This window comes from Ictalurus furcatus, chromosome 11 (assembly GCF_023375685.1).
Source record: "Ictalurus furcatus strain D&B chromosome 11, Billie_1.0, whole genome shotgun sequence".
NCBI classification, from domain to species: Eukaryota; Metazoa; Chordata; class Actinopteri; order Siluriformes; family Ictaluridae; genus Ictalurus; species Ictalurus furcatus.
Genome location: NC_071265.1, coordinates 17,805,630 through 17,833,408, shown reverse-complemented (window position 1 = coordinate 17,833,408; position 27,779 = coordinate 17,805,630). Strand labels below are relative to the sequence as shown.

General features: G+C 38.6%; 2 protein-coding genes across 3 annotated transcripts; one reads left to right on the top strand and one right to left on the bottom strand.

Moving 5' to 3' along the window:
- The first annotated feature begins 799 nt into the window (after positions 1–799).
- On the top strand, positions 800–8,671 carry ctsa (cathepsin A). The gene is made up of 15 exons (XM_053635777.1): positions 800–942; positions 1,148–1,308; positions 1,462–1,573; positions 1,862–1,912; positions 3,238–3,324; positions 3,426–3,581; positions 3,696–3,787; positions 4,227–4,311; positions 4,406–4,497; positions 4,881–4,959; positions 6,010–6,158; positions 6,291–6,366; positions 7,141–7,230; positions 7,315–7,416; positions 7,683–8,671. The coding sequence occupies exons 1-15, from the start codon at positions 901–903 to the stop codon at positions 7,764–7,766; spliced, it is 1,458 nt and encodes a 485-aa protein (XP_053491752.1). The 5' UTR covers positions 800–900; the 3' UTR covers positions 7,767–8,671.
- On the bottom strand, positions 8,480–26,691 carry pltp (phospholipid transfer protein). Of its 2 annotated transcripts, XM_053635779.1 has the most exons (17): positions 26,467–26,691; positions 20,784–20,853; positions 20,018–20,144; positions 19,792–19,891; positions 17,997–18,122; positions 17,656–17,811; positions 16,859–16,922; positions 16,705–16,768; positions 14,849–14,940; positions 14,483–14,659; positions 14,352–14,411; positions 14,000–14,164; positions 13,580–13,647; positions 10,089–10,131; positions 9,935–9,998; positions 9,119–9,195; positions 8,480–9,033 (listed from the first exon to the last, which is right to left on the bottom strand). In XM_053635779.1, the coding sequence occupies exons 3-17, from the start codon at positions 20,127–20,129 to the stop codon at positions 8,962–8,964; spliced, it is 1,440 nt and encodes a 479-aa protein (XP_053491754.1). In that variant the 5' UTR covers positions 20,130–20,144; positions 20,784–20,853; positions 26,467–26,691; the 3' UTR covers positions 8,480–8,961. The 2 variants fall into 2 exon arrangements, with proteins under 2 accessions (XP_053491754.1, XP_053491753.1); XM_053635778.1 differs by lacking the exon at positions 20,784–20,853 and having other exon boundaries at positions 26,467–26,690.
- Positions 26,692–27,779: the final 1,088 nt, after the last annotated feature.

Here is a 27,779-nt window from a genome sequence, read left to right as displayed (position 1 = left end):
AGGAGTAAATAAAAATCATAACAAACGATAAACATTCCTACACGGTTTAGTTAGATTAACTATATCTGTTTTTTTATTAAAAAAAATAATAATAATAAGTAAAGTATTTATTAATTATAACATTTTTTTTCCATGTTTACACTGCTGCTCGGGGCCATGAGCAGAGTTTAGAGCAGTGGTTTTCACCAGGGGGCGCCCGGGGGCCTCAACAATTTGGTGTGAAAAATAAATAAATACATGATTTTCTCTTTCTCACTCTCAGACAACCACACACACACACAATCAATTCCTAATGTAATGTAAAGATGCAAGATGTAATTATTAATAATAAAAAAGGGAGATATATTCAGAAGTCTGTATTTTTAATGTGTTTTAAAGACATCTTGCAAAAGGGGGCCCTCAGTCAAATATTAATGCCATTTGGGGGGCCTTGCCCTGGAAAAGTTTGGGAACCACTGGTTTAGAGTGTCAAAATACTGCACTCAGAGTGTAGAGTAGTGTCAATGTAGTGTTTCAAGTCAAATCCCGTGCAGCTTTTATTGTCATTCCTCCATATAACTCGTATAAACTGGAATCAGATGACATTTCACGAGAAAGCCATGGTGTAACAGGTAATATCCTGTAGCACTGTAGACACGACTACTACATGAAGTGCAAACACACGACAGTGTAGGAAGAGTGCAAAATATATAAACACAATAAACACACAGGACCCTAGAACATTAAGTGCTTAGAAACCGTGTTTCGATCTTATCGTATAATTATGCAGTTTATACACATGATATTGCGGCCAGAGGAACTTTTTGTGCTGTTCATTTGAAGCTGTTCTATACACGGCTGTGGTTTATCAGCAATGTGACTGGATCACGAGTTGTGTCACGTGATCATACGGCTGCACTTATGCTGCAGCGCACAGGAACTTCATTGCGAATGGGTGTGAAGGTAAGCGATAGCGTACTATTTTGGCGACTGAATTACGCCTAATTAGGAATGTTTCGATTGTAGTTTTTATCGTAGTTAAGGCCTGTTAAATTAATTAGGCTTGTGTTTGTGTCTAAGACAAGCCGTTATATATATATATATATATATATATATGGAGCAGGATTCTTGCTTTATGTGGATAAACATGGCAGTGGTCTTGTTCCAGATGTATGCAGTGTTGTGTGTGTTACTGTTGGGGACATTGGGAGTGTTGGGAGCTCCAGCTGAGGATGAGATTAAGTCTCTTCCTGGACTTTCCAAACAGCCGGGCTTCAAACAGTACTCGGGCTACCTCACCGTGGCTGGCAACAAACACCTCCACTACTGGTGGGTTTATCTTTCACTTCTGTTTTGTCACGTGACTTTCGGGTGCGACACAGAAATCGGGGTTTTGTTTTGTTTTTAAATAAATAAACTTTTTAACACTTAGTTTGTGGATCAAAGTTGTTCAAAATGCTTTGTGTTCTGGTCGCTGTAAAGGTTTGTGGAATCGCAGAAAGACCCGGAGAAAAGCCCGCTGGTGCTGTGGCTGAACGGAGGACCAGGATGCAGCTCGCTGGATGGCCTGCTCACTGAACACGGCCCTTTCCTGGTGAGATTTAATTCATGGGAAATGTCAATGGGGGAAACTTTTTTTTTTTGTATATGTGTGTGTGTGCGTGCGTGTGTGTGTGTGTATGTATGTATGTATATAAATAGGACGACTTTTCATTTGTGCTGCCGGGGACTTCCTTAATTCTGCCGTCACTTCCTGTTTTGGGCAAATGTCAAACGTTGAGCCAGTTTTTACTCCGGTTTATCAAAACTTCTTAATCATTCATAATCTGACTAGTGTGTGCATTTAGCAGTTGCAGGTTACATGATCTTGTTTTTCTTCCAGATCCAAGATGATGGCACTACTTTACAGTACAACCCTTACTCTTGGAATATGGTATGGAATGGAAAGTAAAATGAAACCTTCATTGTATCTGCTAGGGGAAAAATAGAATCAATAGAACAGTGGAAACCTCCAGAGAAATTCTAATGGTTTCCACTACAAACCATCAGCTAACCATTAACATTACTAGTTCCATTACATTTACATTTATTCACTTTGCAGACGCTTTTATCCAAAGCGACTTACAAATGAGAAAGATACAAGCAAAGCGATATATCAAGCAGAGAACAATACAAGAAGTGCTACCATACAAGATCTATTAATTGAATTCCAGAAGAAGCAAAGTGCAGAGTAGAGGTGTAAGTGGGTTTTTTTTTGTTTGTTTGTTTTTTTAAAGTAATTATTATGAGTTGGTTAGGTGTTCATGGAAGAGGTGGGTCTTTAGCTGTTTTTTGAAGATGGTGAGAGATTCTGTGGTCCGGATTGAGATTGGAAGTGCATTCCACCACTGAGGAACAGTTAGTGTGAAGGTTCTGGAAAGGGACCTTGCGCCACGCTGAGTTGGAACTGCTAAACGTCGGTCGCTAATCGATCGCAGATTGCGAGAGGGAACGTAGGCCTTCAGGAGAGAGTTGAGGTAGGAGGGTGCTGTTCCTGACAAGGTCTTGTAGGTGAGCATCAAGGCCTTGAACTTGATGCGGGCAGCTACAGGAAGCCAGTGGAGGGAGATGAAGACGGGTGTGACATGGGTTCTTAATGGTATCCACTAGACATGACATGCCACCAATAGAAGCAACAAACAAATTGGCAGTAAAGACCCAGAAGGACTATTACAGTTCCCATTAAAAACCATTACAAGTTCTATGAGGGTTTATACCCATCTGTATATAATATATTTTATTATTATTACTTTTTAAAGCTTTGATTAGTTAGCCAATTAGTTCTACTATGTATAAAGCACTCCACAGTGAATATGTAAGGAATAAAATGTAACAGGACATGCTGGTATAGGAAACTTAATCAATAACTACATGAAGTCATATGGGCCAACCTAAAGTGGAGTTACTGGTGCCACACCAAAATTGATTATTTTATCAACATGTCCAAAAATGTTTCATTCCTCCTATGCTGCCGATAAATTTTGTTTTGATTTGCTTTTTGAACATGACTTGGTAAATAATGTGACTTTTTATTTATTTTTTTTTAATTAATTTAAATTGGTTTCTGATAGCATGTAGTAACACGCATGAGACCTCGTTTGAAGATTGCAGCTCTTGATGTATTAATTAAAACAGCCAGATATGGTTTTATTTTTATTCACTCCAATGTACTTGATAGAAGTCTCATGCCTGACCTAATCGGCTGATTATAATTTGCAGATTGCTAATGTGCTATACCTGGAGTCACCAGCTGGTGTCGGCTTTTCCTATTCTGATGACAAGAAATACTCGACCAATGACTCGGATGTGTGTGAGATTTTTATTTTTTTTTTAAACTTAAAAAATAGATTTTGTGACTTAGTTGTAGGCCTTTTTTTATGGAATTCGTCTTCACGTGTGTTCTCTAGGTATCTATGAACAACTACTTGGCCCTCAAGGAATTTTTCAGACTTTTCCCAGAGTACAGCAAGAACGAGTTGTTTCTCACAGGCGAGAGTTATGGAGGCATTTACATCCCTACACTAGCTGAGAGAGTTATGGAGGACAGTACTCTGAACCTACAGGTTAGTGCCTTTCAGATGGAGAGCTAGAGTTATCTTGAGTGTATTTGTGTTCTTGTTTTTAAGTGACTGTGTTTGTGCATTAACCTATACTTCTGGATGTTTGTTTTTCTTTAGGGTATAGCTGTTGGAAATGGCTTGTCCAGCTATGAACTGAATGACAACTCTCTTGTCTATTTTGCAAATTACCATGGACTGCTTGGAGAGAGGTTTTTCCCCCTTTGTGCCTTATTTTCCTGTAGTAGTATTTTCTTAGAACAGGGCCAGCAAGTAGTTAATTTAGTTCAAATCTTATTAGCTGTGAATTGAGCCAGTCTATAAAACTCTTAATAAATAAAGCAGCACTAGACTAAAAATATTGCAGCTTTGCCTATGCACACTAAATGTCTCCATGACTGTAAATCATGTGACTGGCCGCATGCTTAGTCAGAACACTCAAATGGGAAGTATTCCTTTTGCTCTTGGTTTTCATGCAGCTATTTTTTTCAGGTTACAAATTGTCTTCAGATTTCACTGGCGTTCCTTCATGCCTGCTACTATAATCTGACAGTATATCTTCTCGTGTGTTGATTGGCTCTTGGTGGACTTGTCAGATCATTTTACTTATTATATATCTGAAGTGTTATTAATGCTGTTTCTTTCTTTCAGTTTATGGGCAACTCTGCAGAAATATTGCTGCAAAGATGGACAGTGTAACTTCTATAATAATACTGATCCAACATGCTCTGGTGCAGTAAGTGTGTCTGTCTCCTATGTCTGAAATGTGATTCACTTCATATTGATATTTTATTGCTTAGTGTAAGAATTCTTGTTTGCTTCAATTGTAGGTAGCACAGTCACAGCAAATTGTCTACAATTCTGGACTTAACATATATAACCTGTATGCAGACTGTGCTGGTGGAGTACCTTACAGTACAAGGTGAGAATCTGTTCACATGGAGTGATAAAACCTTTCTGTTCTGAAATGAGTGATCTCTTCCAGGATGGCTGTGCCCTCATCAACAGGAAATGAGTGTTGACAGAATGGTCAGATTCTGTGAAAATGATGGGCAGTCTTCACTCTCCCCAGATCTTGACACAAACACTTGAGGGAGATTTTGTAGTGTCTAGTTAGACAGCACTTTTCCGAGGGGGGGGTCAGCTGTTCCTGTTTTCCTACATCAGTGCCATATTCATACTCGTTATGTTTGTGCACATGGACATTTTTACAAATTAAAATTTCTGATGCTGTAGAAAAACTGTACCAGCATGTAGTAATAAATTTCTGGCCTTTTTGTCCTATTTTTATTTTTTCTTTATTAGCGTTGAAAATGGACGACTTGTTGTTCATGACCTGGGCAATAACTTCATTAACCTCAAGTGGTCTAACTCCTGGAACCAGGTAACTAGGCACACTGATTACTGTGATTTACATAATTTGTCATAAAATAGTGTGTATATAATGCATACATTATGCATTATAGTGTATATAATGTACAAGTTTGCTAATGAACTGCTAGCCTAACAGTAGTGTTACACTTTTGAGAACTTGTAAAAATGTGTTTGCTCAATGGCCCTGGAGCCCTGACCTCCACTACATAAAACACTTTTTGGAATGAACTGGAACACTGACTGCGCCCCAGGGCTCCCAACATCAGTGCCCGACTTCACTAATACTTGTGGTTAAATGAGCACAAATCCCCACAGCCATGCTCCAAAATATAGTTGAAAGCCTTCCCAGAAGAGTGGAGGTTATTGTAACAGCAAAGTGGGACTAAATCTGGAATGGGATGTTCAACAAGCACATGTGGGTGTAACTGTCAGGTGTCCACATACTTTTAGTGTACTAGTTTTTCATGTAAACTCCTCCCTTTTTTTTCTTTTCTTTTTTTTCCAATTTTTCCTCCTCTCTAGTTTCAGGTGTGGTTCGAAATTTAGTTGGGCTGGAAAACTTGCTGAAACCTGTCAACCCTGATTAATGATATTACCTCAAATGTAGCTGGGGGGAAAAGGTTCAAACAAGCTACTAGACTGTATGCTAGATGGCTGTATGTTGTCGGCTCTCGTCTGCCTATTATGGCATTGTGCTAACAATTCACTAGATTGTAACCTATAGCATAAGTAAAGTGTGATGTCCTCAAATAAAATTAAGTTGAATGGCAATGTCATGGTCATTCTGCCCCACCAAAATATGCTCATAAGCTGCTGCTGAGTTGATATTTAATGTCTATAAAACTTTATACTCTATAAAAAAGGGGGGAGGGGGGAAAAAGGGATTTTTTTTGATACCTGTGATCTCAGAAAACGATTATAAAATGATCTCTCAATTGTATTGTCTTACTGCCTAACTCTAATATGTATTACCCTGACTATGTACAGGAAGTGTTTATGCTTGTTTAAATAGGTCTGATTCTCTCAAGTCCACTGACAAGCGACTTCTTTTCTATTGCAGAAACTACGAGGAGTGGGCTCTGTTTTCAAGTCAGTAAAGCTTGACCCCCCCTGCGTCAACTCTACCCCGTCTGCTATGTACCTGAACAACCCTTATGTCAAGTCGGCTCTCCACATCTCTCCTAATGCACTTGACTGGGAGATCTGCAGGTGGTTGTTCTACATCATCCTTAACCTTTATTAATACCATACTAGAGAATCAGAGAACAATATTGGTGCAAACAAAATGGTCAAAATAACTTTGCTTATAAGAGGTTAATGCTTCTAATGTGGTGTCTACAGTGCTGAAGTCAATCTTAACTATAACCGTCTCTATATGGATGTGAAGAAGCAGTACCTGAAGATACTTGGAGCACTGGTGAGTTGGCTAGGAATGTGACGGTACCCCTACGGACATCGGTCGTATACCATGCTCGTTTACTTGTAAATTGCAACACTTCTTAAACCAAGGTCACTATAAAGAACAAGCCAAGTAGCCTAAGCTCAGGAACATGCATGTGCATGTATTTGGGCATCATTTAAACCAGGGGAAACATGAACTTTTAAATGTTTTGGCTGTAAAGAATCAATATCAAGCAATACTAAGAAAGGGTGAGTCTATCCCAGGAACCCTTGGATTAAGTTGGAAATACATGCCCAGAAGTGAACCAGTTTATCCCAGTGCACCAAACCCACACACACACATTCACACACTTACTTACTCATAGGGGCAATTAAGTGTAGCCAGTTTACCTACAAGCAGGAAGAGGGAGGAAACTGGTGAACCCAGAGGAAACCCATTAGAACATTCAAAACTCTGCACAAACAGTAACCCAAGCTCAGGATCTAAACTGGGACTCTGGAGCTGTGAGGTGGCAACACTACTTGTTGCACCATTATGCAAGTGAAAAACTCTGTGGTTTGTGGAGAGCAAAGCATTTACTCTGATATTGGATACAATGCTCTTGTACAGAATTTGCTTTAGCTAACAGTAGCATTCTCCAAATATGCCTATAAATTGTTTTTGAATGTATATTGACTACAGTATTTAAAAATAAATAAAATTACACGAAGCCCGTTCAAAGACTGTTTTCATTTCTTCATAAAGTTCTTTCTATTGTGTACAAACCGTAACAGCACATCATCTTTACAGAAATACCGTGTGCTGGTGTACAACGGGGACGTGGACATGGCCTGTAATTTCCTTGGTGACGAGTGGTTTGTCGAATCCCTTCAGCAGGAGGTTAGTTTCCAGTCAACATTTCTACTCAACACGTTTCCCACAGTGGCACCCCAGAGCCAGTGACCGTGTGTGGTTCTGCGGCAGGTCCAAGTGCAGCGCAGGCCGTGGCTCTACTCCAATGGTGAGACGCAGCAGATTGGTGGATTCGTCAAGGAGTTCTCCAATCTGTCTTTCCTTACTGTCAAGGTAAGTGTACTTAAATGCTATTAGCTGATTAACCGTGTACAGAACAGACACTTTAGTGAGTCTAGCATGAACTGGTGTAGGGTTATTTTTGTTTGTTTGTTTTTTTTCCCCCCTTCCATGCAGAAATCAAAGTATTTTTCTACTGATATTTATTCAGAAGGAGGTGGTCTTAAAGCAAGCTTTAGTCAAATATGTCTAAAAGTATCTTTTTCTGTGATGTACATTTTGTAGTTTAAGCTTTACTAGAGTAACTTTCTGTTCTTCAGGGTTCTGGTCACATGGTCCCCACTGATAAGCCCATAGCGGCCTTCGCCATGTTCAGCCGCTTCATCACAAAGCATCCGTACTAATGATCATATACGTTCTGCACATTTGGGTTGGAATTTGCACTGAATCACTGTGACGTGCACTAATTTGTTCTAGAGTAATCAAATTCTTGTGTAGGTGTGTATTGGCTGATTTGTGCTCATGCTGTATCCATGATGATGATGATGTGGGGTTTGTTTTTTTTTTTTTGTTTTTTTTTTTCTTTCATAACTGTGGCTGAAAATATTGTGAACAGCAGCCTGCAATGCTGTCATTTTGCTTCAAGTGACTGTATAATCCTTACATGAGGGGTTTAATTGTAGTAGCTGCTAATTCTGGACTGATGAGTCTGTGTTTTTTTTAATGTTCAGCTTTTCACCTAACCCTCCGTATCTTGCAGGGAGATTTAAAGTATTAAAATTTTAAGAAGGGCAAAAGGGATTAGTACATAATTTCACAAGAAGAAATGCAAGACCAAAATGAAATGGGGAAATATGTGGACCTAGTTTTCTCCAGTTGCTCAGGGTTGCTTTAAATTGCATTGAATTTCTAAATGAAGGTATTGATGTGCCTTTACCATCACAGGTGGTGTGTTTTGTTCGCCCCCCCCCCCCCCCAATCAAAATCTATCAAATCCTTCTTTGTCTGTCAAAATAAACCTGATATTATTTTAATTAACTTGATAAATTGTACATTGAGAATTTGAAAAGTGTAAGATGTTCAACAGACATAAAAGAACTTTGCATGTGTTACAGGATCAAGGAATAATTTAGTTTTATAATCCAGAATTGGTACATGTCCACATGGAATGTTTTTTCTTTTTTAAGACATTGATTAAAATTCTAGAAAAAACACTTGCCTCATTTCTTCTTAGATTATATTTTGAACAAAATTGTTCATTCAGTTTTTAGCTCCAGTACAAGTCTTCCACTAACAAAGGCTACCAAAATACTAATGTAATACTTGTGTTCTAACCAGTGTGAAGTAGATGCATATTTCTGAGTAATACAGTAGGGATTAATTATATTCTGAAAACAACATACACATCAAATGTAGCTACAGTTGAAGACAAAGTATGTAAGGGTATTATCTGTGATCGCATCGGGCAAAGACTGTAAAATATTTGGGTGGTGTTGACTACTGTATGTAGTAAGCACTGATTAAAAGTACATGTGAAAGGGGGAAGGGGGGGAGCAGTAGTTAAGGAAAAATAAGAGTGTTTAAATATTTGTCAGGCTCTTAAGACGTCCTCTCAATTAGCTCCTTCAGACCACTCCGGAAATGGAGATTGGCTCCAATAGTGATGTAGCCCTGGAAAATCACAGGGGAAATGGTGAGTTTGAGCTCAAATTTGCAGTGACAATTGGATCGAAAAGCCAGATTTGTCATAACTTACATTGTGATACTTAACCACGTCCTCGACGAGGTTGATTCCATCTGGCAGAGGGATCTGTACACCTTTCTTAGTGTAATCTTGCATTGTGAATGAAAGATGAAAATGAAGCATAATCTCCATGCTCAGTTGTTAAAATACACAGCTGTATACAATTTTTATATATAATAAAAAAATTTAACAGGTGTCCATGCAGAAGATGATGTTCTGCCATGTATATATTATATGTAACAGAATATGAATACTTTTTTATTTATTTTTGAAGGAAAGCTTGAAAAGTTACGACTAATGGTTACCGTCGTGACTGGGGGGGAATAGTTTGCTTGAGCATGACAATCAAATAAAGACGCGTTCATTAACCGGAACATGCAGAAGTGCTCAGTAAAGTGCTTGGCCTGGTTAGGGGTCATAGTGGTTTACATTGGGCTACTAGTTTTTCAAATTAAGTGAACGTGTTAGGAAATTTCACAGGTGAGAATGACAGAATAAACAAAAATAAAAGTGGGATTAAAAATCAATACTGATCACAAGAACATGCTGACGGTGCTGGATTTTCTACTTCTGGGAGTTTTTCCCCACTGTTTCTAGGAATATAGGGTTCATAATTAACTTTTACATATTGATTTAAAAAAAAAAAACCTGGTTTAGGCCATGCCTGTGTTAAAATTCAATCGGAATTTAGATACCCATACTAAGACCATTAAACCTACAGATAGCATCATTGTGTTACATGCCTAGTACACATGTACAGCATGGGCTATACATTTTGAAAAGGATTCAATCACTGAAGTCTAGAAATGGACATTGTGCATCACTTACTGTTTAAAAGGGGCACGATTGTCATTTGGAGAAGAGCCTTCAGTGGTGCTTGCAGTGGAATCAGCTGTAAAATAGTAGCCATCACATGTGGACTCTTATTAAGTTCTCACAAAACTTAAGCCAAAGGTAAACTGAGCATCAAATGGTGTCTTACCGCTAACGACTCCAAAGCAGACTGGTTAGAAAAGATTTTAAACCTAAAAACAGAAAACATGTTATCCATTATGTTTTATCCATGTATTCAGGCTCCTTCGCTTTTTGCACACGTTATTGTATTATAAATTTTATCTAAAATGGACTAAATGTACCTCCCGCCCCCCATCGAGTCTACATACAACTCTCCATAATGACAGAGTTAAAATGTTTTCAGTTCATTTTTTGCAAATTTATTATTTTTTTTAATCTATAAAATATATAATTGAACTGTCTCATCTCAAGTATTTTGGACACTTCTGTTATTTAATACTTCCACTGCAGATCACCATTTATAAATTCTCACACAAAATATTTAACGTTGTACTTATTACGAACAAAAAAAGTATATATTGCTAAGCATAAACAAAGCCATGTTTAAAATAATAATAATAATAATAAATTGTTAGGGAAAGAAATTATTCAGACACCACAATCCCATTCCTCTTGGCAAATCATCTTCAATTACCCAAGGTTATGAGGGTCCCTCTGAAGAACAATTTCAATGGGATTCAAGTCAAGAGATTGGCTAGGCCATGCAAGGCCTTCTTGAGTCATTTTGGCTGTATGTTTGGAGTCGTCTTGTTGAAACGTCCATCTTCTCCTGAGATTTATTTTCTTAGCCGATGAGATGAAATTCCCCTCTATGTCGATATATGATGCTCCCACGTCCATATTTCACTTCGGGTATGGTGTTCATGGGATCATATATGCAACTCTACTTTTTTCCAAATATGATGAGCTGAATTACTGCCAAAGTGTCTTATTTTTATAGTATATCGTTCCAAAAGAGTTCTGATTTGTCTAAAAGCTTTCAGATATGCATCTCTTTTCATTGTTCTCTATGTAATTGCTGTTCCTGTTACATTCAGGTCATCCTGCAACTCTTTTTGAGTGTCTGCTGGCTTCTCTCTTCTCTCCTCATCATTAGTCTGAGAGTATGTTGTGAAATCTTGTGTGATGAGGATTAGCTGAAGTATTATGAATTTTACACATGCATATTGTTGAACCAGTTGTACTGACAGGGATGTTCAAGGTTTTTGCTATGGCTCTCTAGTAATTTCTATTTGAAATGTTTAATAATGTTGTCCCTGAGGACTTTAGGAAGCTCCTTCACCTTAACTATGATTGTACTGGTTTAATAAAATCTTCCCAATGAATGCCAACATGTTTTATAATGACACCAAGTGCAATTTGCACAAGAACATTCTTTTTGTCGCACTTACATTACCAGTCAATAGTTTAGACACACTCATTCTTTCTTTATTTTTTTTCTCCACATCTTATAATAATAATAAAGTCATCAAAACTCTGGAATAACACAAATGGAACTATGGGAATTATGTTGTGATAAAAACATCCAAAATAAATAAAATAATATTTTTGAATCTTCAATGTAGACACCCATTTTGCCTAGAATTTCCAGAAATGTATTCTTGGCATTTTCTCAACCAATTTCTTGAGGAATCCCCTGGAGATGCTTTTTAAACAGTATTAAAGGAGTTCCCACCTACACTGGACACTTACTGGCTGCTTTTCGGAATATTTTGCTCCAAGTCATCCATATAAAAAAAATATTTTTTTGTAAATAAAATGTAAATTATCTAATGAAAGAAATGAATATGTTGGGACAATTATATTTTTGTCTACAACACCGATTTCAAACATTTAATCATACACCTTCAGATCAAAAGGTTTAAGATCATGAAAAACATTTCAGTCAAGTGTCTCCAAACTTGAACTCGGTAGTGTATATCTAGGACTTGATTTATTTTTATGTAAAATTTTACAAATCTATATTTTAAAATAATATCCAAATACTGGTTTTCCCCCCTCTCAATTTGATATTTTAAACATGTCTTTGTTTATGCTTATGAATATATACTTTTTGTTCATATTTATTAGTACAGAATCAAAAGACATTGTGTGTGCATTTAAAGTGAATGTATGCCTAGAAGTATGTTAAATAACAAAAAAAAAAACAGCATCTGAATACTTATATGGCCAAAAGTTTGTGCTTGTGAACATCCCAATCCAGATTTAGTCCAACTTTGCTGTTATAATAACTTCCATTCTTCTGGGAAGGCTTTCCAGTAGATTTTGAAATGTGGCTGTGGGGATTTGCCCATTTATCCACAAGAGCATTAGTAAGGTCAGGCACTGATGTTGGGTGAGGAGGCCAGGAGCACTGTGTTCCAATTCATCCAAGAGGTGCTCAGTGGGGTTGAGGTCAGGGTTCTGTGATAGCCACTTGAGTTCTTCCACTACAACCTTGGCAATCCATGTGTTTATGGACCTTGCTTTATACACAGGAGCATTGTCGAAGTCTAATTAACTCTCTGCAGACCTCTGTGATCAAATTATGTTGAGACATACATCTGGGCAAGGGTATAAATCAATTTCTAAATCTTTAAATGTTCCCAGGAGCACAGTGGGCACCATCATTGTGAAATGGAAAAAGTTCAGAACCAGGAGTCTTCCTACAGCTGGCTGTCTGGCCCACTAACCAGGCTGATAGAGCTTTGCTTAAGGAGGTGACCAAGATCCTAATGACCATTCTAACAGAGCTTTAGAAGCCCTCTGCATTGGAAAACATACCAGAAGGACAACTATCTGAGAAATACCCTACCAATTAGCCCTGTAAGGTAGAATGGCAAGACCAAGCGGTAGAGTTGCCCCTCCTGACTAAAAGCATATGGCAGGTACTTAAAGGACTCTGGAAGGAAAAAAGGTTCTCTGGTCTGATGATTGATCTTCTTGGAATGAACAATGCTCTATGTCTGGCAAAAAGCAGGTACTGCTCTGGAATTGGCTAATATGATCTCTACAGTGAAGTATGGTAACAGTAGCATCGTGCTTCTCAGGGGCAGGGACAGGGAGATTGTCAGAGATGAGGGAAGGGAGAATGCAGCGGTCCTTGAAGGAAATCTGCTCCAGATTCCACACTTCAGACTGGGGTGAAGGTTCACCTTTCAGCATGACAACGACCTGAAGCATACACCCATGACAACGCTGGGGTGACTTTGGGAAAATGTCCTTGAGTGAACCCATAGGAAATCAATGGAGAGAAATGGTAGTTCATTGACACTTCCCATCCAGTTGGTTGAGTTTAAGATGATTTGCCAAGAAGAATTGGAGAAACTGTCCACATCTAGGTTCACAAAACTTGAAAATATTTACTGAAGAGTACTCAAAACTGTAATTGCTGCCAATGGCGTTTCATACTTTTGCAAAAATTTCCAAAAATGCGTTTTTCGCTTTGTTGTTATGGGTTATTTTGTGGAGATTAAAGAAAATTTAATCCACTTAAAATTAAACCTATAAAACAATCAAGTGCAAAAACTGAAGGAGTCTGAATACTTTCCTGTGTGTGTGTGTATGTGTATATATATATATATATATATATATATAATAAAGCCAAGGAAGATTGCAGAATGTTTAAGCTTTGTGTACCTTCTCAGGTCCAGCTGTATAGCCAATCTCTTATCCTTCATGTACACCTTGGCATTCAATTTGGACTCCTATGCATGCAGCGAAACATTTTATATTACACTAGGGTCAGATACGGAGAAGATTCTGTGTCGGATAGAAATGCAGTCATGGTGGTGCAATTCCCAGTTGCACTGCATTTCACTGTGATTAGTGTGTTGTATTAGTGTCACACTGAAATGCAATCATAGCCCTAAACCAGATTAGTAGTCTGAGGAAGGTAGAAGGCCCTGAAAGCAACATTTACCAGGAAGAGTTGCCACCTGTGAACTGCATTTCCCAGTATAACTGCTTCTCTATCGGACATGGAATCCTTTCCATAGTCAGAAGTATAAAAGCCCTTTTTTTATTTTTATATTCATGTATATAAGGTGAAATCCATACCATCGTCATACTGCTGAGCTGGACAGGTGATTTTCCTGCAGGTAGAAGCAGCACTCTGACACCAGCATGTACAGCTACCGTTGCCCCCGATGTCTTGATGCTAGACTTAGGAGCTGCTGTTACATCAATCTCTAATGAGATTGGAGCATCCAACAGAGCAGGGTTCTGAAGGAGAACAAAAAACAAATGGTCCATTATATGTTGGGGTTCTGGCTTCCTAGATGCCTGTTACTGGTGCACTCCATTATATCGTGCAAAGGTTTGCATCCCCCATGGTTTTTGAATGAAAACGTACTACTTTTTTTAAAATCACAAATCAAAACCCCAGGAGAAACATTCAGAAAGCTCTCACCAATAGCATGATTGCTCCAAAGTAGGTGGTCCTGAGAAGCATCTCCAAATCTTTTGGCATCTGAAAAGATTTCAACACGATTACTCAAGGTCCTTTTCCTCGATATAAAATATTCCTGTGTGTAATCTTACTCGTTCATTCGCTATGTGCATCCTGAACACCCCTGCTTTGAAATATGAATAAAGTCCACTGTCGAAAAAGTACTCGGAGAGAGCCATATAGATCATGTGGTTGTACTCGTTCAACACTGGATTCGGAGAATAATTCTCCAGAATGTCACTCTCGTTCTGCAAGTCATAGAACATCCCCTACGAAGAGAAGGACTCATTCAGAAAAATCCTATCAACACAGAAAAATATTCTATAAATTGTCTTTTTCTTTGTTTCATATGACAATGCATGAGGAAAAAAAAGTGAACAGTATTCAGTGAAGACATGTTCCTGAAGCATAACTGAGTTTATATGATCAATTAACATCACTGGTAATAAACCACTTACCCTGAAATCCATATCAAGACTGGTGCCAGTAACCACTGGGTCACTCAAGAGTGAGTAATCAATGCCAATGTAACTATCCACTTCTGCACGCACTGCACAAGCACAAACATTCCTGCTTAGAGCTCCTAATCTTTTCCAGTACATTTTTACACTGATCACGCACATGCATGGAGACAAAACCATTTGTGTGTATATATACAGTATCTCACAAAAGTGAGTACACCCCTCACATTTTTGTAAATATTTGATTATATCTTTTCATGTGACAACACTGAAGAAATGACACTTTGCTACAATGTAAAGTAGTGAGTGTACAGCTTGTGTAACAGTGTAAATTTGCTGTCCCCTCAAAATAACTCAACACACAGCCATTAATGTCTAAACCGCTGGCAACAAAAGTGAGTACACCCCTAAGTGAAAATGTTCAAATTGGGCCCAATTAGCCATTTTCCCTCCCCGGTGTCATGTGACTTGTTAGTGTTACAAGGTCTCAGGTGTGAATGGGGAGCAGGTGTGTTAAATTTGGTGTCATCGCTCTCACACTCCCTCATACTGGTCACTGGAAGTACAACATGGCACCTCATGGCAAAGAACTCTCTGAGGATCTGAAAAAAAGAATTGTTGCTCTACATAAAGATGGCCTAGGCAATAAGAAGATTGCCAAGACCCTGACACTGAGCTGCAGCACGGTAGCCAAGACCATACAGCGGTTTAACAGGACAGGTTCCACTCAGAACAGGCCTCGCCATGGTCGACCAAAGAAGTTGAGTGCACGTGCTCAGAGTCATATCCAGAGGTCGTCTTTGGGAAATAGACGTATGAGTGCTGCCAACATTGCTGCAGAGGTTGAAGGGGTGGGGAGTCAGCCTATCAGTGCTCAGACCATACACTGCACACTGCATCAAATTGGTCTGCATGGCTGTCGTCCCAGAAGGAAGCCTCTTCTAAAGATGATGCACAAGAAAGCCCGCAAACAGTTTGCTGAAGACAAGCAGAATAAGGACATGGATTACTGGAACCATGTCCTGTGGTCTGATGAGACCAAGATAAACGTATTTGATTCAGATGGTGTCAAGCGTGTGTGGTGGCAACCAGGTGAGGAGTTCAAAGACAAGTGTGTCTTGCCTACAGTCATACATGGTGGTGGGAGTGTCATAGTCTGGGGCTGCATGAGTGCTGCCGGCACTGGGGAGCTACAGTTCATTGAGGGAACCATGAATGCCAACATGTACTGTGACACACTGAAGCAGCGCATGATCCCCTCCCTTCGGAGACTGGGCCGCAGGGCAGTATTCCAGCATGATAACGTGTTTTGCCTGAGGGTGAAGGTGATGGACTGGCCAAGCATGTCTCCAGACCTAAACCCTATTGAACATCTGTGGGGCATCCTCAAACGGAAGGTGGAGGAGCACAAGGTCTCTAACATCCACCAGCTCCATGATGTCGTCATGGAGGAGTGGAAGAGGACTCCAGTGGCAACCTGTGACGCTCTGGTGAACTCCATGCCCAAGAGGGTTAAGGCAGTGCTGGAAAATAATGGTGGCCACACAAAATATTGACACTTTGGGCCCAATTTGGACATTTTCACTTAGGGGTGTACTCACTTTTGTTGCCAGCGGTTTAGACATTAATGGCTGTGTGTTGAGTTATTTTGAGGGGACAGCAAATTTACACTGTTACACAAGCTGTACACTCACTACTTTACATTGTAGCAAAGTGTCATTTCTTCAGTGTTGTCACATGAAAAGATATAATCAAATATTTACAAAAATGTGAGGGGTGTACTCACTTTTGTGAGATACTGTATATATATACACACACAAATATATGTATATGTCAAAAAAGTGCAGTCTGACCTGGAATTGTCTCCAGCAGTTGATTGACCAGCACAAGACCAGCATGATTCAGAGCAGGGCAAATCTAAAAGAAGTATACAAGTTATGTTAATATTTTGTCTTATAAAGAACTAACCTAGAATTTGACAACTTGCACTTCAGCGTGAAAACAAACCTTCCGATTTAATATGAAGCGCATTCCTGTGGTCAGGAAAGTGGCAACAAAGTCGTAAATCCTCCTGTAAACATGGAGATATAATAAATAAATAATAAATAATAAAATGAAAATGTTCTGAGTCTCAGATATTTTTACCCGTTATCAACACATATACCAAAGCGTATTTGAATTCTCAAATCTGTAAGTCAACAAGGTGTTGGTTAATTTTCTATAAACAGCAGCACTGACTCTAGTTCCAGCTACAAGACACATTCTAATGCATTGTCCTTTCTATAGTAACAGTAACCGCTTTCTGCGAACACATTTCTGTAACATTTATGGAATGAGTCTTGCGTGTCAGTGCTTTGTAACATTAAGTTTTCTGTCATGGGAAGTCTTCAGGACAGAGGACATTGCGCTTTCTGGTTTCTTGGTAACATCACGAGAGAGGAAGGGAGGGAGGGAGGGAGGGAGGGAGGGAGAAAGAGAGGGGAAAATATATATTAAGATCTTAATAGCTTCCAGAACAGGACCTAACTTGTTTCGCAGACAACATTAAATGTAACTATAAACTGATCAAATGTACAACATACCTTTAATTAATAGGAAAATCAGCAATGGTAAATTGCTGTGGTATAAAAGGAATGCAACACTTGCTATAACACATACTGCTATAGGAAATTATTCCACTTTGGGGTGGTAATGGGGCGTAACACATTTTTCTGTAACAGCTGAAGATGAACATCCTGCCTATGATATGACAATAGACAGTATAACTAGGAAATGTAAAGTCACTAATAATATGTAGTCAGTACCCAAAAGTCCCGCCAAACTTGGCCCTCATCTTGGCGATGGAAGCATCACAGCTGACATTGGCAATCTTGAGACGGCCCTCATCATCCTTGGCAAGATGTAGGGTGGTGTTGATGTATACGCCTTCTGCGGAGGCATTGATTGCACCCTGATCCTCTCTGACAGAGACAAGAGATGTATGTCAGCTGAAGTTTGCACCTAATTATATGCAGATTTGTGAGAATGTCCTTTTGCACACAATATTGGTGGACAATGAAGTGTCAAGCACTCTGGCTGAGCAAAGACTTCGGCAAGGACAAATGGGTTACTCTAAGCAGATGCAAGCATTACGTTACAAACTTACAACAACCAGTATATCACACGTCTCTGGAAGTTGAGGGTAATAGATGAGTTCTGCACATCAAACAGCAGTCCATCTACAGGCTGGAAACTCAGATCTGCAGTCAGGTTCAGCTCTTTTATCTTTATACTGGTGGATAGAGACAGGTATAGGACCAGGCGCTTAATCGCTAATCAAGTACCTTTAAAAAGAGATCACAGACTGGAACTTTAGCATTAATGAATCCACCATAGAGTGGTTGACCATAATAAATACAGTAAAAACAATTCAAATGTACATTTTTAGTCAAAAAGAGAAAAAATTTTAAAATGCAAAGTCAAGTTCTTTTTTAGATTCCAAACTTTAAATGGTACCTTGACTCTAACAACTTGCTTCCTTCTACAACAGCCTGAATTTGTGTACGCAGTAAGTGGATAAAGATTTTTTAGAATGTATCTGACATTTGATTTATTTATTATTCACTTGGAAAAACGTCACAATTACCACTTGTCATATCATTTTGAGTACATAGGTGAATTCTTACAGTTATTGTCCTGTAGCCATCATGAATAAACAATTGTTGACATTTTCATCTTAGTCTTCACCAGCAAAATGAACATATTATTTACCTAATCAACTTATTAAACTAGTTATTGAACGAACAATAAACTTCACCATTATTTTGTTGGAGTTTTTTTTTTTTGATCATGGTGGTAAAATGTGAAGACATTTCATGGTAGAAAGATCTGACTTGTCACTTAAGTACATCTCAAATTCTTTGTGTGTGAACAGAGTGTGTTTTTTGAGGAAGAACTGATGTTCCCTTTTCCTTTCTTTAAGTAAATATGTAATTGATCATGGTCAAGCGTTTCTGAAATGTTGTTTACACTTGGCTGTTTCATGCAAGTAGCAGGCTGTAGGGAGATTATCCACATAATAAAGTGTAAATTCACCTTAGACGCAGTTGCAACAGATTTAAATCTGAGACACATTTTAACCCCATGTTAAGCGAGTGTAAACGCATCTGTCTCCCCAAGCCACATTGAACAAACAAAATCCCAGTTAATAGGTGAAGGATGTTCTCTGTGAATGCACTAGCTGATGGCTTCAAAAACATTAGCAAGATGTAAAAATAAATAAATAAACCACACTATTTTTGAGGCTGCAACGACCTTAAAAATAAGGAACAACAGTAGAGATTAGGGTTTGACGGTAATGTGCTGTTCTGCCTATTAACATGATTTCATCTATCGAATTTCAGTCTGTCTGGAGACATAAAGTATCTCACAAAAGTGAGTACACCCCTCACATTTTTGTAAATATTTGATTATATCTTTTCATGTGACAACACTGAAGAAATGACACTTTGCTACAATGTAAAGTAGTGAGTGTACAGCTTGTGTAACAGTGTAAATTTGCTGTCCCCTCAAAATAACTCAACACACAGCCATTAATGTCTAAACCGCTTCAGTGTTAACATGGTAGTTTCGTAATTAGAGTATGGTCTTAATCGGATTAAGAGTGGATTATTGTTGTCCATGTAAACGCAGCTACTGTTACACAAGCTGTACACTCACTACTTTACATTGTAGCAAAGTGTCATTTCTTCAGTGTTGTCACATGAAAAGATATAATCAAATATTTACAAAAATGTGAGGGGTGTACTCACTTTTGTGAGATACTGTATATCATGGCCTTAGTATTTTAAAGTTCTGTATGGGTTGAGAGAGAGAGAGAGAGAGATAATAAGGTCAAGATTTGACAATTGTTCCTGTGTGTGCTTATCAGGATACAATGATTGAATGGAGGTGTAACTAACTCTGTAATGGAATACTGGAGATTTCCATTCATGCCGTGCATCTCTGGCATGGTGATACCTCCCAGCTCTTCCTCCACAAACTTCTGTGTCTCGAGTTTCACTAAAGAAAGTACAACAAGGCCATTTAGTGTGAACCAAAAAAAAAGTTGTTGATCACTTCTAAATGTGACATACATCTCTGGTCTAGCTGAATACTTTATTAGAATGTGAATAATAGTTTTCATACACAACTCTAGTCCTCTGGACGTGATGCGGATTTTGAACCCAGGAGAAATTTCTGTCATCTGTGCCATGTGTGGGAGGAGGACGATGATGATGGCCATTCCCCAAAGCCCCATGTTGCCTTATTGGACCTGGAGACCAAGGGATGAGAGACAGGGAGCAAAGTGAAACCATAACACAAGAATTACAACATACCTTCCTTACGGGTTTGGAAAGAAGGAGGTTAAACAGCAGCCACGATAAAAATAATGGATGTATACATTTCACTGATTGAAGAATAGTGTAAAATAAACCGTATCATTGCTCAATACAATCACAGAGCATTATTTCTTGGTTTGTCCCATTTGTCTATTGAACATCTTCCCAAACCAGGAATGGTTCAGAGTGCGCACTTTCTGATTCTCCATATGTTTAGTTCCATATTTATTTCGTACAGTCTTCATCACAACAGTGTTGGCTATTCCACTGTAAAAAATCAAGCAACCAAGCATAGTAAATCCCTTACCAAATCCCATACCATTTAGCTGAAAACCACCCATCATATATCGTATACTCACCAATCATACAATATCCTTTACACATATAAGCTGAGCACTCATACCTCAGATCCCTGCACTGATTATACCACAGCATAATGACGTCAAAGCTCTATCCTTCAGCTTTCTTTCTTTCTTTCTTAAATCCCAGTCTTATGGAGCACTCAATCTTCTTATACAATATTGCACAAGTGCTTTCCAGAGTGAAGAGGGAAATTAATACAGACAACTTACAAAAGGATGTTTCTCTTGCCTTTTGGATGAGCATCTAATGGCTGAATTCTGTGTCTCTCTTCCTCTGTAGCTGCATATAATCGTGGAGTGTGTGTGAGTGTGTGCGAGAATGAGAGAGAGAGAGAGAGCACATGAATCTGCTTATGCAACATGCAGGAAATGCTTGTCTCTTAAAAGAGAAATCATGGCTGCAAAAACCTATAGTATAGAACATGTAGTAATACTCGTTATGATATAGTATAATATTCAACATAAACGATATTTCTGTCATGGATATTTTGAAATATCGCTTTTACCCTGAAATACAGAACAGAAATCATCGGTCTGCATATTTGATTTGGCATAGGTTTTACGCCAGATGCCCTTTCTGACGCAACCCTACCATTTTATCCAGGCTTGGGACCACCACTGAGAATGCACTAGCTTGTGCAACCTCCAGTGGCTAGGTTGGTTCCCTGTCTGGGAATCGAACATGGGCCAGGCAGTGAGAGCTCGGGAGGCTTGGCCACTAGACCAGCAGGGAATTATTACTATTTGCCATTTTTTGCATTTATAGCAATACAAGTTAAATATAAGTTTTTGTGCATATTCTCCCCGTGCCTGCAAGGGTTTCTTCCAGGTTCTCCTACTGTCCAAAACATGGCAGTAGGTGGACTGGCTATGCTAAATTGCCTGTAGATGTCAAAGAGGGTGTGTGTTTGTGTGTGTGCACGTGTGTGTTGCCCTGTAATGGACTGGCGATTCCTCAGGGGTAAATTGTCCCACCTTGCACCCAGTGATGCATTTCAGGATAAAGCGGTTATGGAAGATGAATGACTGAATGATTGGCTTAATTCATTAATGATTTGTAAGTGCTCAATGTGTTTTAATTGAGACACAAATATTAATTAAACAGACATTTGTTGGGTACATTCGCCCCCTGGGTCAATAACCAGCTTTAGCTGCGAATACAGCTGCAAGTCTTACGGGATATATCTCTATCTGTATCCTGATATACAATGGCTTGCAAGTGTATTCACCCTCCTGGAATTGATCAAAATTAGTCTGATTAAAAATAAGTACACATATGATTCCTGTCAGTATTTTTAGTGCAAACTCATTCTCTTGCATCCATCCATCCATCCATCTTCTATACCGCTTATCCTTTTCAGGGTCACGGGGAAACCTGGAGCCTATCCCAGGGAGCATCGGGCACAAGGAGGTGTACACCCTGGACAGGGTGCCAATCCATCACAGGGCACAATCACATACACACTCACACACCCATTCATACACTACGGACACTTTGGACATACCAATCAGCCTACCATGCATGTTTTTGGACTGGGGAGGAAACCGGAGTACCCGGAGGAAACCCCCGCAGCACGGGGAGAACATACAAACTCCGCACACACAGGGCGGATCCCCCGAACCCCTGACCCTGGAGGTGTGAGGCGAACGTGCTAACCACTAAGCCACCGTGCGCCCCCATTCTCTTACAGTGAAGTCAAAATTATTTTCATGTTTAATATAATAATATTAGAATTTCAAAGAAAACAAAAAAATACTGAAAATGCTGCTTGCGTAAGTATTCAAATCCCCAGGTTCCAGCAGCTCCAGCTGAAAGATATTCTTACACAAATAAACATGTTTCATACTCCAGATAAAATATTACAGCAGCATTTTCTGAAGAAAAATTGCATTAATTCAACTGTCATTAAAGAGACTGTCAGTCTGAAGGAAAGATGTTAAAATGAAGACCAAGGAGCACTCTAAGGACGTTAAAGATAGGGTAATAGAATTTCATTTTTTAGGAATAGGGGTAAAATTATATCTAAGAAGTTGGACATCTCAGTAAGCGCTGTTGGATCAATAGTGAGGAAGTGTAAGCTGCTTCATACCAAATAAGCACTACTTAGACAAGGATGTCCCTCAATACTCAAAAACAAGACAGAGACTGCTGAGGGAAGTCACAGTGAAGCCAACATTCACTCTGAAGGAGTTACAGAGTACAGTGGGTAAAAGTGGAGTGAAGATGCACCAAACAACCATTTCAAGAGCCCTGCATAATTGTGGACTGTGTGGGAGGGTGGCTAGAAAGAAACCACTGCTCAAGAAGAGTCATGTGAAAGCAAGAGAGTGACTCGGTGAAGATGTGTTTTGTTTTGGGCTTTTTTGGTGTGATGAGACCAATATCAAGGCATTGTATCTGGGCAACATTCAAAGAGCTATGTGAGGTGCAGACCTAGCACATGCCTCAGTTAACACCATCTCTACAGTGAAATATGGTAGTGGTAGAATCATACTCTGGGGATGTTTTCCATCCTCAGAACCTGGGCTTCTTGTCAAAATTTGAAGGGAGAATGGATGGAGGATACAGATGGATATTACAAAATAACCTGCTTCAATCTGCTTAAAAAAAAATTAAACTAAAGCATGGGAGAAACTCCACCTTTCAGCAGAACAGTGGTCCCAACCACAAGGCCAAAGCAATGCAGGAGTGGTTAAAAACAAAAAGGTGAATGTTCTACAGAGGCCAAGTCAAAGTCCAGATCTGAATCCCATTGAGAATCTGTGGCACTGTTTAAAAATTGCAGCCAACAATCAACATCCAGCCAACCTGAAGAACATGGAGCAAATCTGTCAGGAAGAATGGGTGAAAATCACTTCCAAACAGTGTGCAAAACCTATAGGAACTTGCCCCAACACACAAAGTCGTTATTGTAGAAAAAAGGTGGTTCTACCAAGTACTAGTCTAAATGAATTAAATGCTTATTCAAATACCATTTTTTCTTCAGTTATTATTATTTTTTTAAAGATCTGCTGAAAATAATGAATTTTGACTTCATTCCATTTGAATTTTGAAATAATGAAAATTCACTTTAAGAGCATATTAGTTTGTAGTAAAAGTACTGGCTAGAACAATCTGTGTAAGTGTCATTTGTCATCCAGATGAATCTGGTGACTTTTAAGAGGGTTGATTACAACGGTCCCAAACACAAGGCCAAGAAACGCAGGAGTGGTTAAAAACAAAAATGTTCTACAATGGCTATGTGAATGTTCTTGGGAATCTGTGGCACTGTTTGAAATTTGCAGCCAACAGACATCCAATCAAACTGAAGATCCTGGAGCAAATCTGCCTGGAAGAATGGGCAAAACAGCTGTTGTTGTGGAAAAGGATGGTTCTACCAAGTGGTATTCCAAAGGGTTTGAATACTTATGCAAGCAGAATTTTTCATCTGCTGAAAATTTTTGAATACATTTTTTAAAAATCACTTTAAGATCATATTGTTTTACAACTAAAAATACTGGCTGGAACAATTTGTGCAAGTGTCATTTGTAATACAAATGAATCTAATGACTTTTAAGGGGGTTGAATACTTGTGCAAAGCACTGTATTTGCCCATTCTTCTTGGTACAAAAGCTCTGTGAGATTGCATGGAGACCTTTGGTGTACAGTAATTCTCAAACTTTGCCACAGATTTTCAATCAGATTGAGGTCTGGGCTTTGACTGGGCCATTCATACATTCAGGTTTTCAAACAATTCCAGTGTCGCTTTGGCAGTGTGTCTAGAGTCATTGTTTTGTTGTAAAGTAAACCTCCACAACAGTCTCAAGTCTCTTGTAGACTGGACTAGATTTCTTCTAGGATTGGCTAGAGGTTTTTGGCTCCTTCCCTCTTGCGCTAAATCCTGACCAGCTTCCCAGTCCCTGCTGATGACAAGCTTCACCACAACATGATGCTACAACCACCTCACTCCACTATTGGAGACAATATTCTCAAGCTGATGAAGAAACAAATTGCTCATCTGATATTAGACAAGAGAAAGTTTTTCCATGTTTGCTAAATCTCCAAACTCTATTTCATATGGCTTTTCAATCATGGCTTTCTTATTGCTGCTCTACCGTAAAGTCTAGCTTTCTGGAGTGACTGAGCTGTGGTTGTCCTGTCAACACATCATGGTTGATCCATTTCCAGAACTTTGTCCTGCACTTGTTTATATAGATCCTTGGTCTTTCTGATGATGTTTGTTTGTTCTCCACCAAACTCCATTCCAGGAACAGGTGTATTTATATTGAGATCACATGATATTGTAGCTGCACACAAGTGGACACCATTCAAGTAATTATGTGACTTCTGAAGGCACCAGAACTAATTTATGGGTTTCACCCCAACAGGGGTGAATACTGCATAGAATCACATTTACTTTTTTATTTGTAAATAATTTTGTTAACTATATCGATTTCCCCTACCACGTCCATATTGTGTAGATTTACAGGTTGTAAAATACAAAATGTGGGAAAGTTCAAGGGGGTGGATAATTATGCAAGACACTGTAATTGTTTCAAGATGTACTTCAGACAACCAGAATAATTTGTGAATGATGTTAGCGATCACCAGAATGCCAGTAGGCAACCTTTCAAAATCTATTTCTGTATTTCAAAAAGACTTTTATTTTGATATATTTGCATTTGAAATATATATTGTATTTAAAATATATATTTGATGTATTCTCACCCAGCCAGCTGTCTTCTGCCACTCAGATATAACCAGATGAATAGGCAGAATCCAAACAAAGTGTCTAGCAGTGTGTTTTATTAGCTTGATGACCCCAAGGTCTGATGACAAAAGGCTCTTCTGAATAGAGAGGTTGCACAATTTCTACTCACTTTTTCTTAAGAGGCTATGGGGGGTGGGGAGCTGGGGGAAGGTCATAGCACTCCTGAATTGCATGAAAATTACTTGGAAATCTAGAGAACAGCTTCCATCATATGAATTAAACAACATCGGGAAGTGGCCAAGAACGGTGCTAAAATAAGAGAGGAACAAAGTTCCAGTTATACGTAAATATTCTTGGACATACTAGGATTAAACTTGACACCCCCCCCCCACCCCAAAAAACGTTCTCTGCAGCCATGATATTCTGATCCACGTCATCATTCCACTAAATGTTTACATCAGATACGCTTCCATGCTAGGCTTTGAGACAATAAAAAAGGGTTTGCAGCAGATGTGGCAGGGGGTCCCACATTTCACAAACAAGTGCTCCGCTATTTGGGTCAGTGCACTATAATAGCCCACAAGCTTGGAGGGAAAAGCATTTTATTTAAAGTTTAGAAAAAGACAAAGAAATACCAATACTTAATGCAACTTAGCTTTGTTTGAAGGAAATGCAGAAAGGATTTTTTTTTTTTTTATTAATAGGTCAAATGATTTATTAAGTTATAAGAGAACATAATACACATCAAAAGGTCTTCTAATGTATAAAATGTCTTATTGCACCTATTCAAATATAATGCATCAAATACAAGTCACGCTATGTTTGAGTGCAGCATCAATGCTTTCAGACAGCCAGTCTAAATGTGCTTTTATGTACTCCGGAAATGATTTTCCCATTGATAAAGATTTTTGCTCATGGTTTTATGTAACAGTCACACACATAATTGAGCAGAACCTTTATAATAAGATATATAAACAGACATGAAAAAGGCAAGTTATTTTCTGCAATGAATATTTGATGTAAACACTTTAGCTATTACTCGAGGAACTGCTAAATATCATTTCCTCATCTCTAGTTGTACCAATGCTGAGGTGGACAAGACTCCCCAAGAGAAACATATAAAAACAGATAAATTATTGTTAAGCATAAACGCTCTCCCGACAATATTTCCCAAGGCATTCACAATTCTGCTCAATACTTACAGAAAGGTTGAAAAGTTGTCTAGCCCACTGGATGGAGAAGCCTTTTGTATTTGCCTTCACTGAAGAATTCCTCAGTGGCCTGTCAAGCGTTTTCTAATCCCGTCTCTCTCCTTCTGTTGAACCTTTCATGCCAGGACAGTTTATACGGGGAGGTTCAGAGAAAAGGGTGGTCCCATGCTTGCCTGATGTCGTATGACTTTGTGGTTGCAATAATGACAGTAATTTTTTTTTAAAAACCACATAGGTTGGAACAATCGGCATTTACTCCAAATCGTGCATTCAAAGGAGCATTAATTTAATATATATATATATATATATATATATATATATATATATATATATATATATATATATATATATAAATAAAAATCCCGGCAGTACTTTAATCACAATAAAATAATTCTTTGCCTTTCCAATAAATGTTACATGTACTCTTTTAAACAGAAAGTTTCCCACATCTACAGAAGCACTTCGCTTGCACCACTCCTGAAAGACTTTTGACCTCCGGGTTTTACTCATTCTATCTATATATCTATATAATATCTGCTTGCCATGTTTACACCTTATATTTTTTCAAACACAGTGCCAATTTTACTTTTAACTACTCTTTAATCATGAAAGTGACCCTTTAATTAGTCCATGACTTCTTGGAAGCACCAAACTTCTTCAAACCACTGATAGGTGGTGCATTATGAACTGCATCTGGTACACAGCAGACAGAAAGAAGGAAAATTACAAGCTTCCACAAATTGGTTATTTATTTATTTATTTATTTTAAAAAAGCTGCTAGTAATGACGGTGTGTTTTAGTATGTCTTACTTCAGAATGAGGAGTGAATAAAGTACATTTTCATAGCTGGTCTTGTGAATTCCTCTCAGGGAAAAGAAGCACCACATGTAGAAATGATTTTAGACCTGTACACCTGACTGGAGAAGGTGCACACGGGATTTTAATGACTAACCTTGTATAAAATTAAATCGCTGTAACTGTTTATGACTTTCCACAAGCACTAGCTTCACCACACAGTGCTGGAAAACACCAGCTTAAAGACACAATATGATAAAATAAAGAATTATAAATAAATAAATAAACAAACAAACAAACACCGCGTATTTAGTTTTGAAAGCTTTATTAAATAACTGGTCATACATATATTTAACCACACGTTTGTTAAAACAGCTTAGGTTGTTTCAAATAGACGTAAAGCAAATTCGTTTCTTTAGCCTACCTTGGCAGTTTGTAGCTCCTTTCGTAAAGGACATTCCGTTTGCCTAATTTAATTCACACAACAGGCTCATCTTATTTTTATATAT

Bases quoted from the DNA above. Each gene is read 5' to 3' on its own strand.
- ctsa (XM_053635777.1), top strand. From the start codon at position 901: ATGCTGCAGCGCACAGGAACTTCATTGCGAATGGGTGTGAAG. The intron at 4,498-4,880 runs GTGAGAATCTGT...TTTCTTTATTAG, and splicing joins GGAGTACCTTACAGTACAAG to CGTTGAAAATGGACGACTTG. The intron at 7,417-7,682 runs GTAAGTGTACTT...TCTGTTCTTCAG, and splicing joins TGTCTTTCCTTACTGTCAAG to GGTTCTGGTCACATGGTCCC.
- pltp (XM_053635779.1), bottom strand. From the start codon at position 20,129: ATGGGGCTTTGGGGAATGGCCATCATCATCGTCCTCCTCCCACACATG. The intron at 16,923-17,655 runs GTACTGACTACA...CCATGTTTACAG, and splicing joins AAGTTTGGCGGGACTTTTGG to GAGGATTTACGACTTTGTTG. The intron at 14,941-16,704 runs GTCAGACTGCAC...GTGCTTGTGCAG, and splicing joins ACTGCTGGAGACAATTCCAG to TGCGTGCAGAAGTGGATAGT.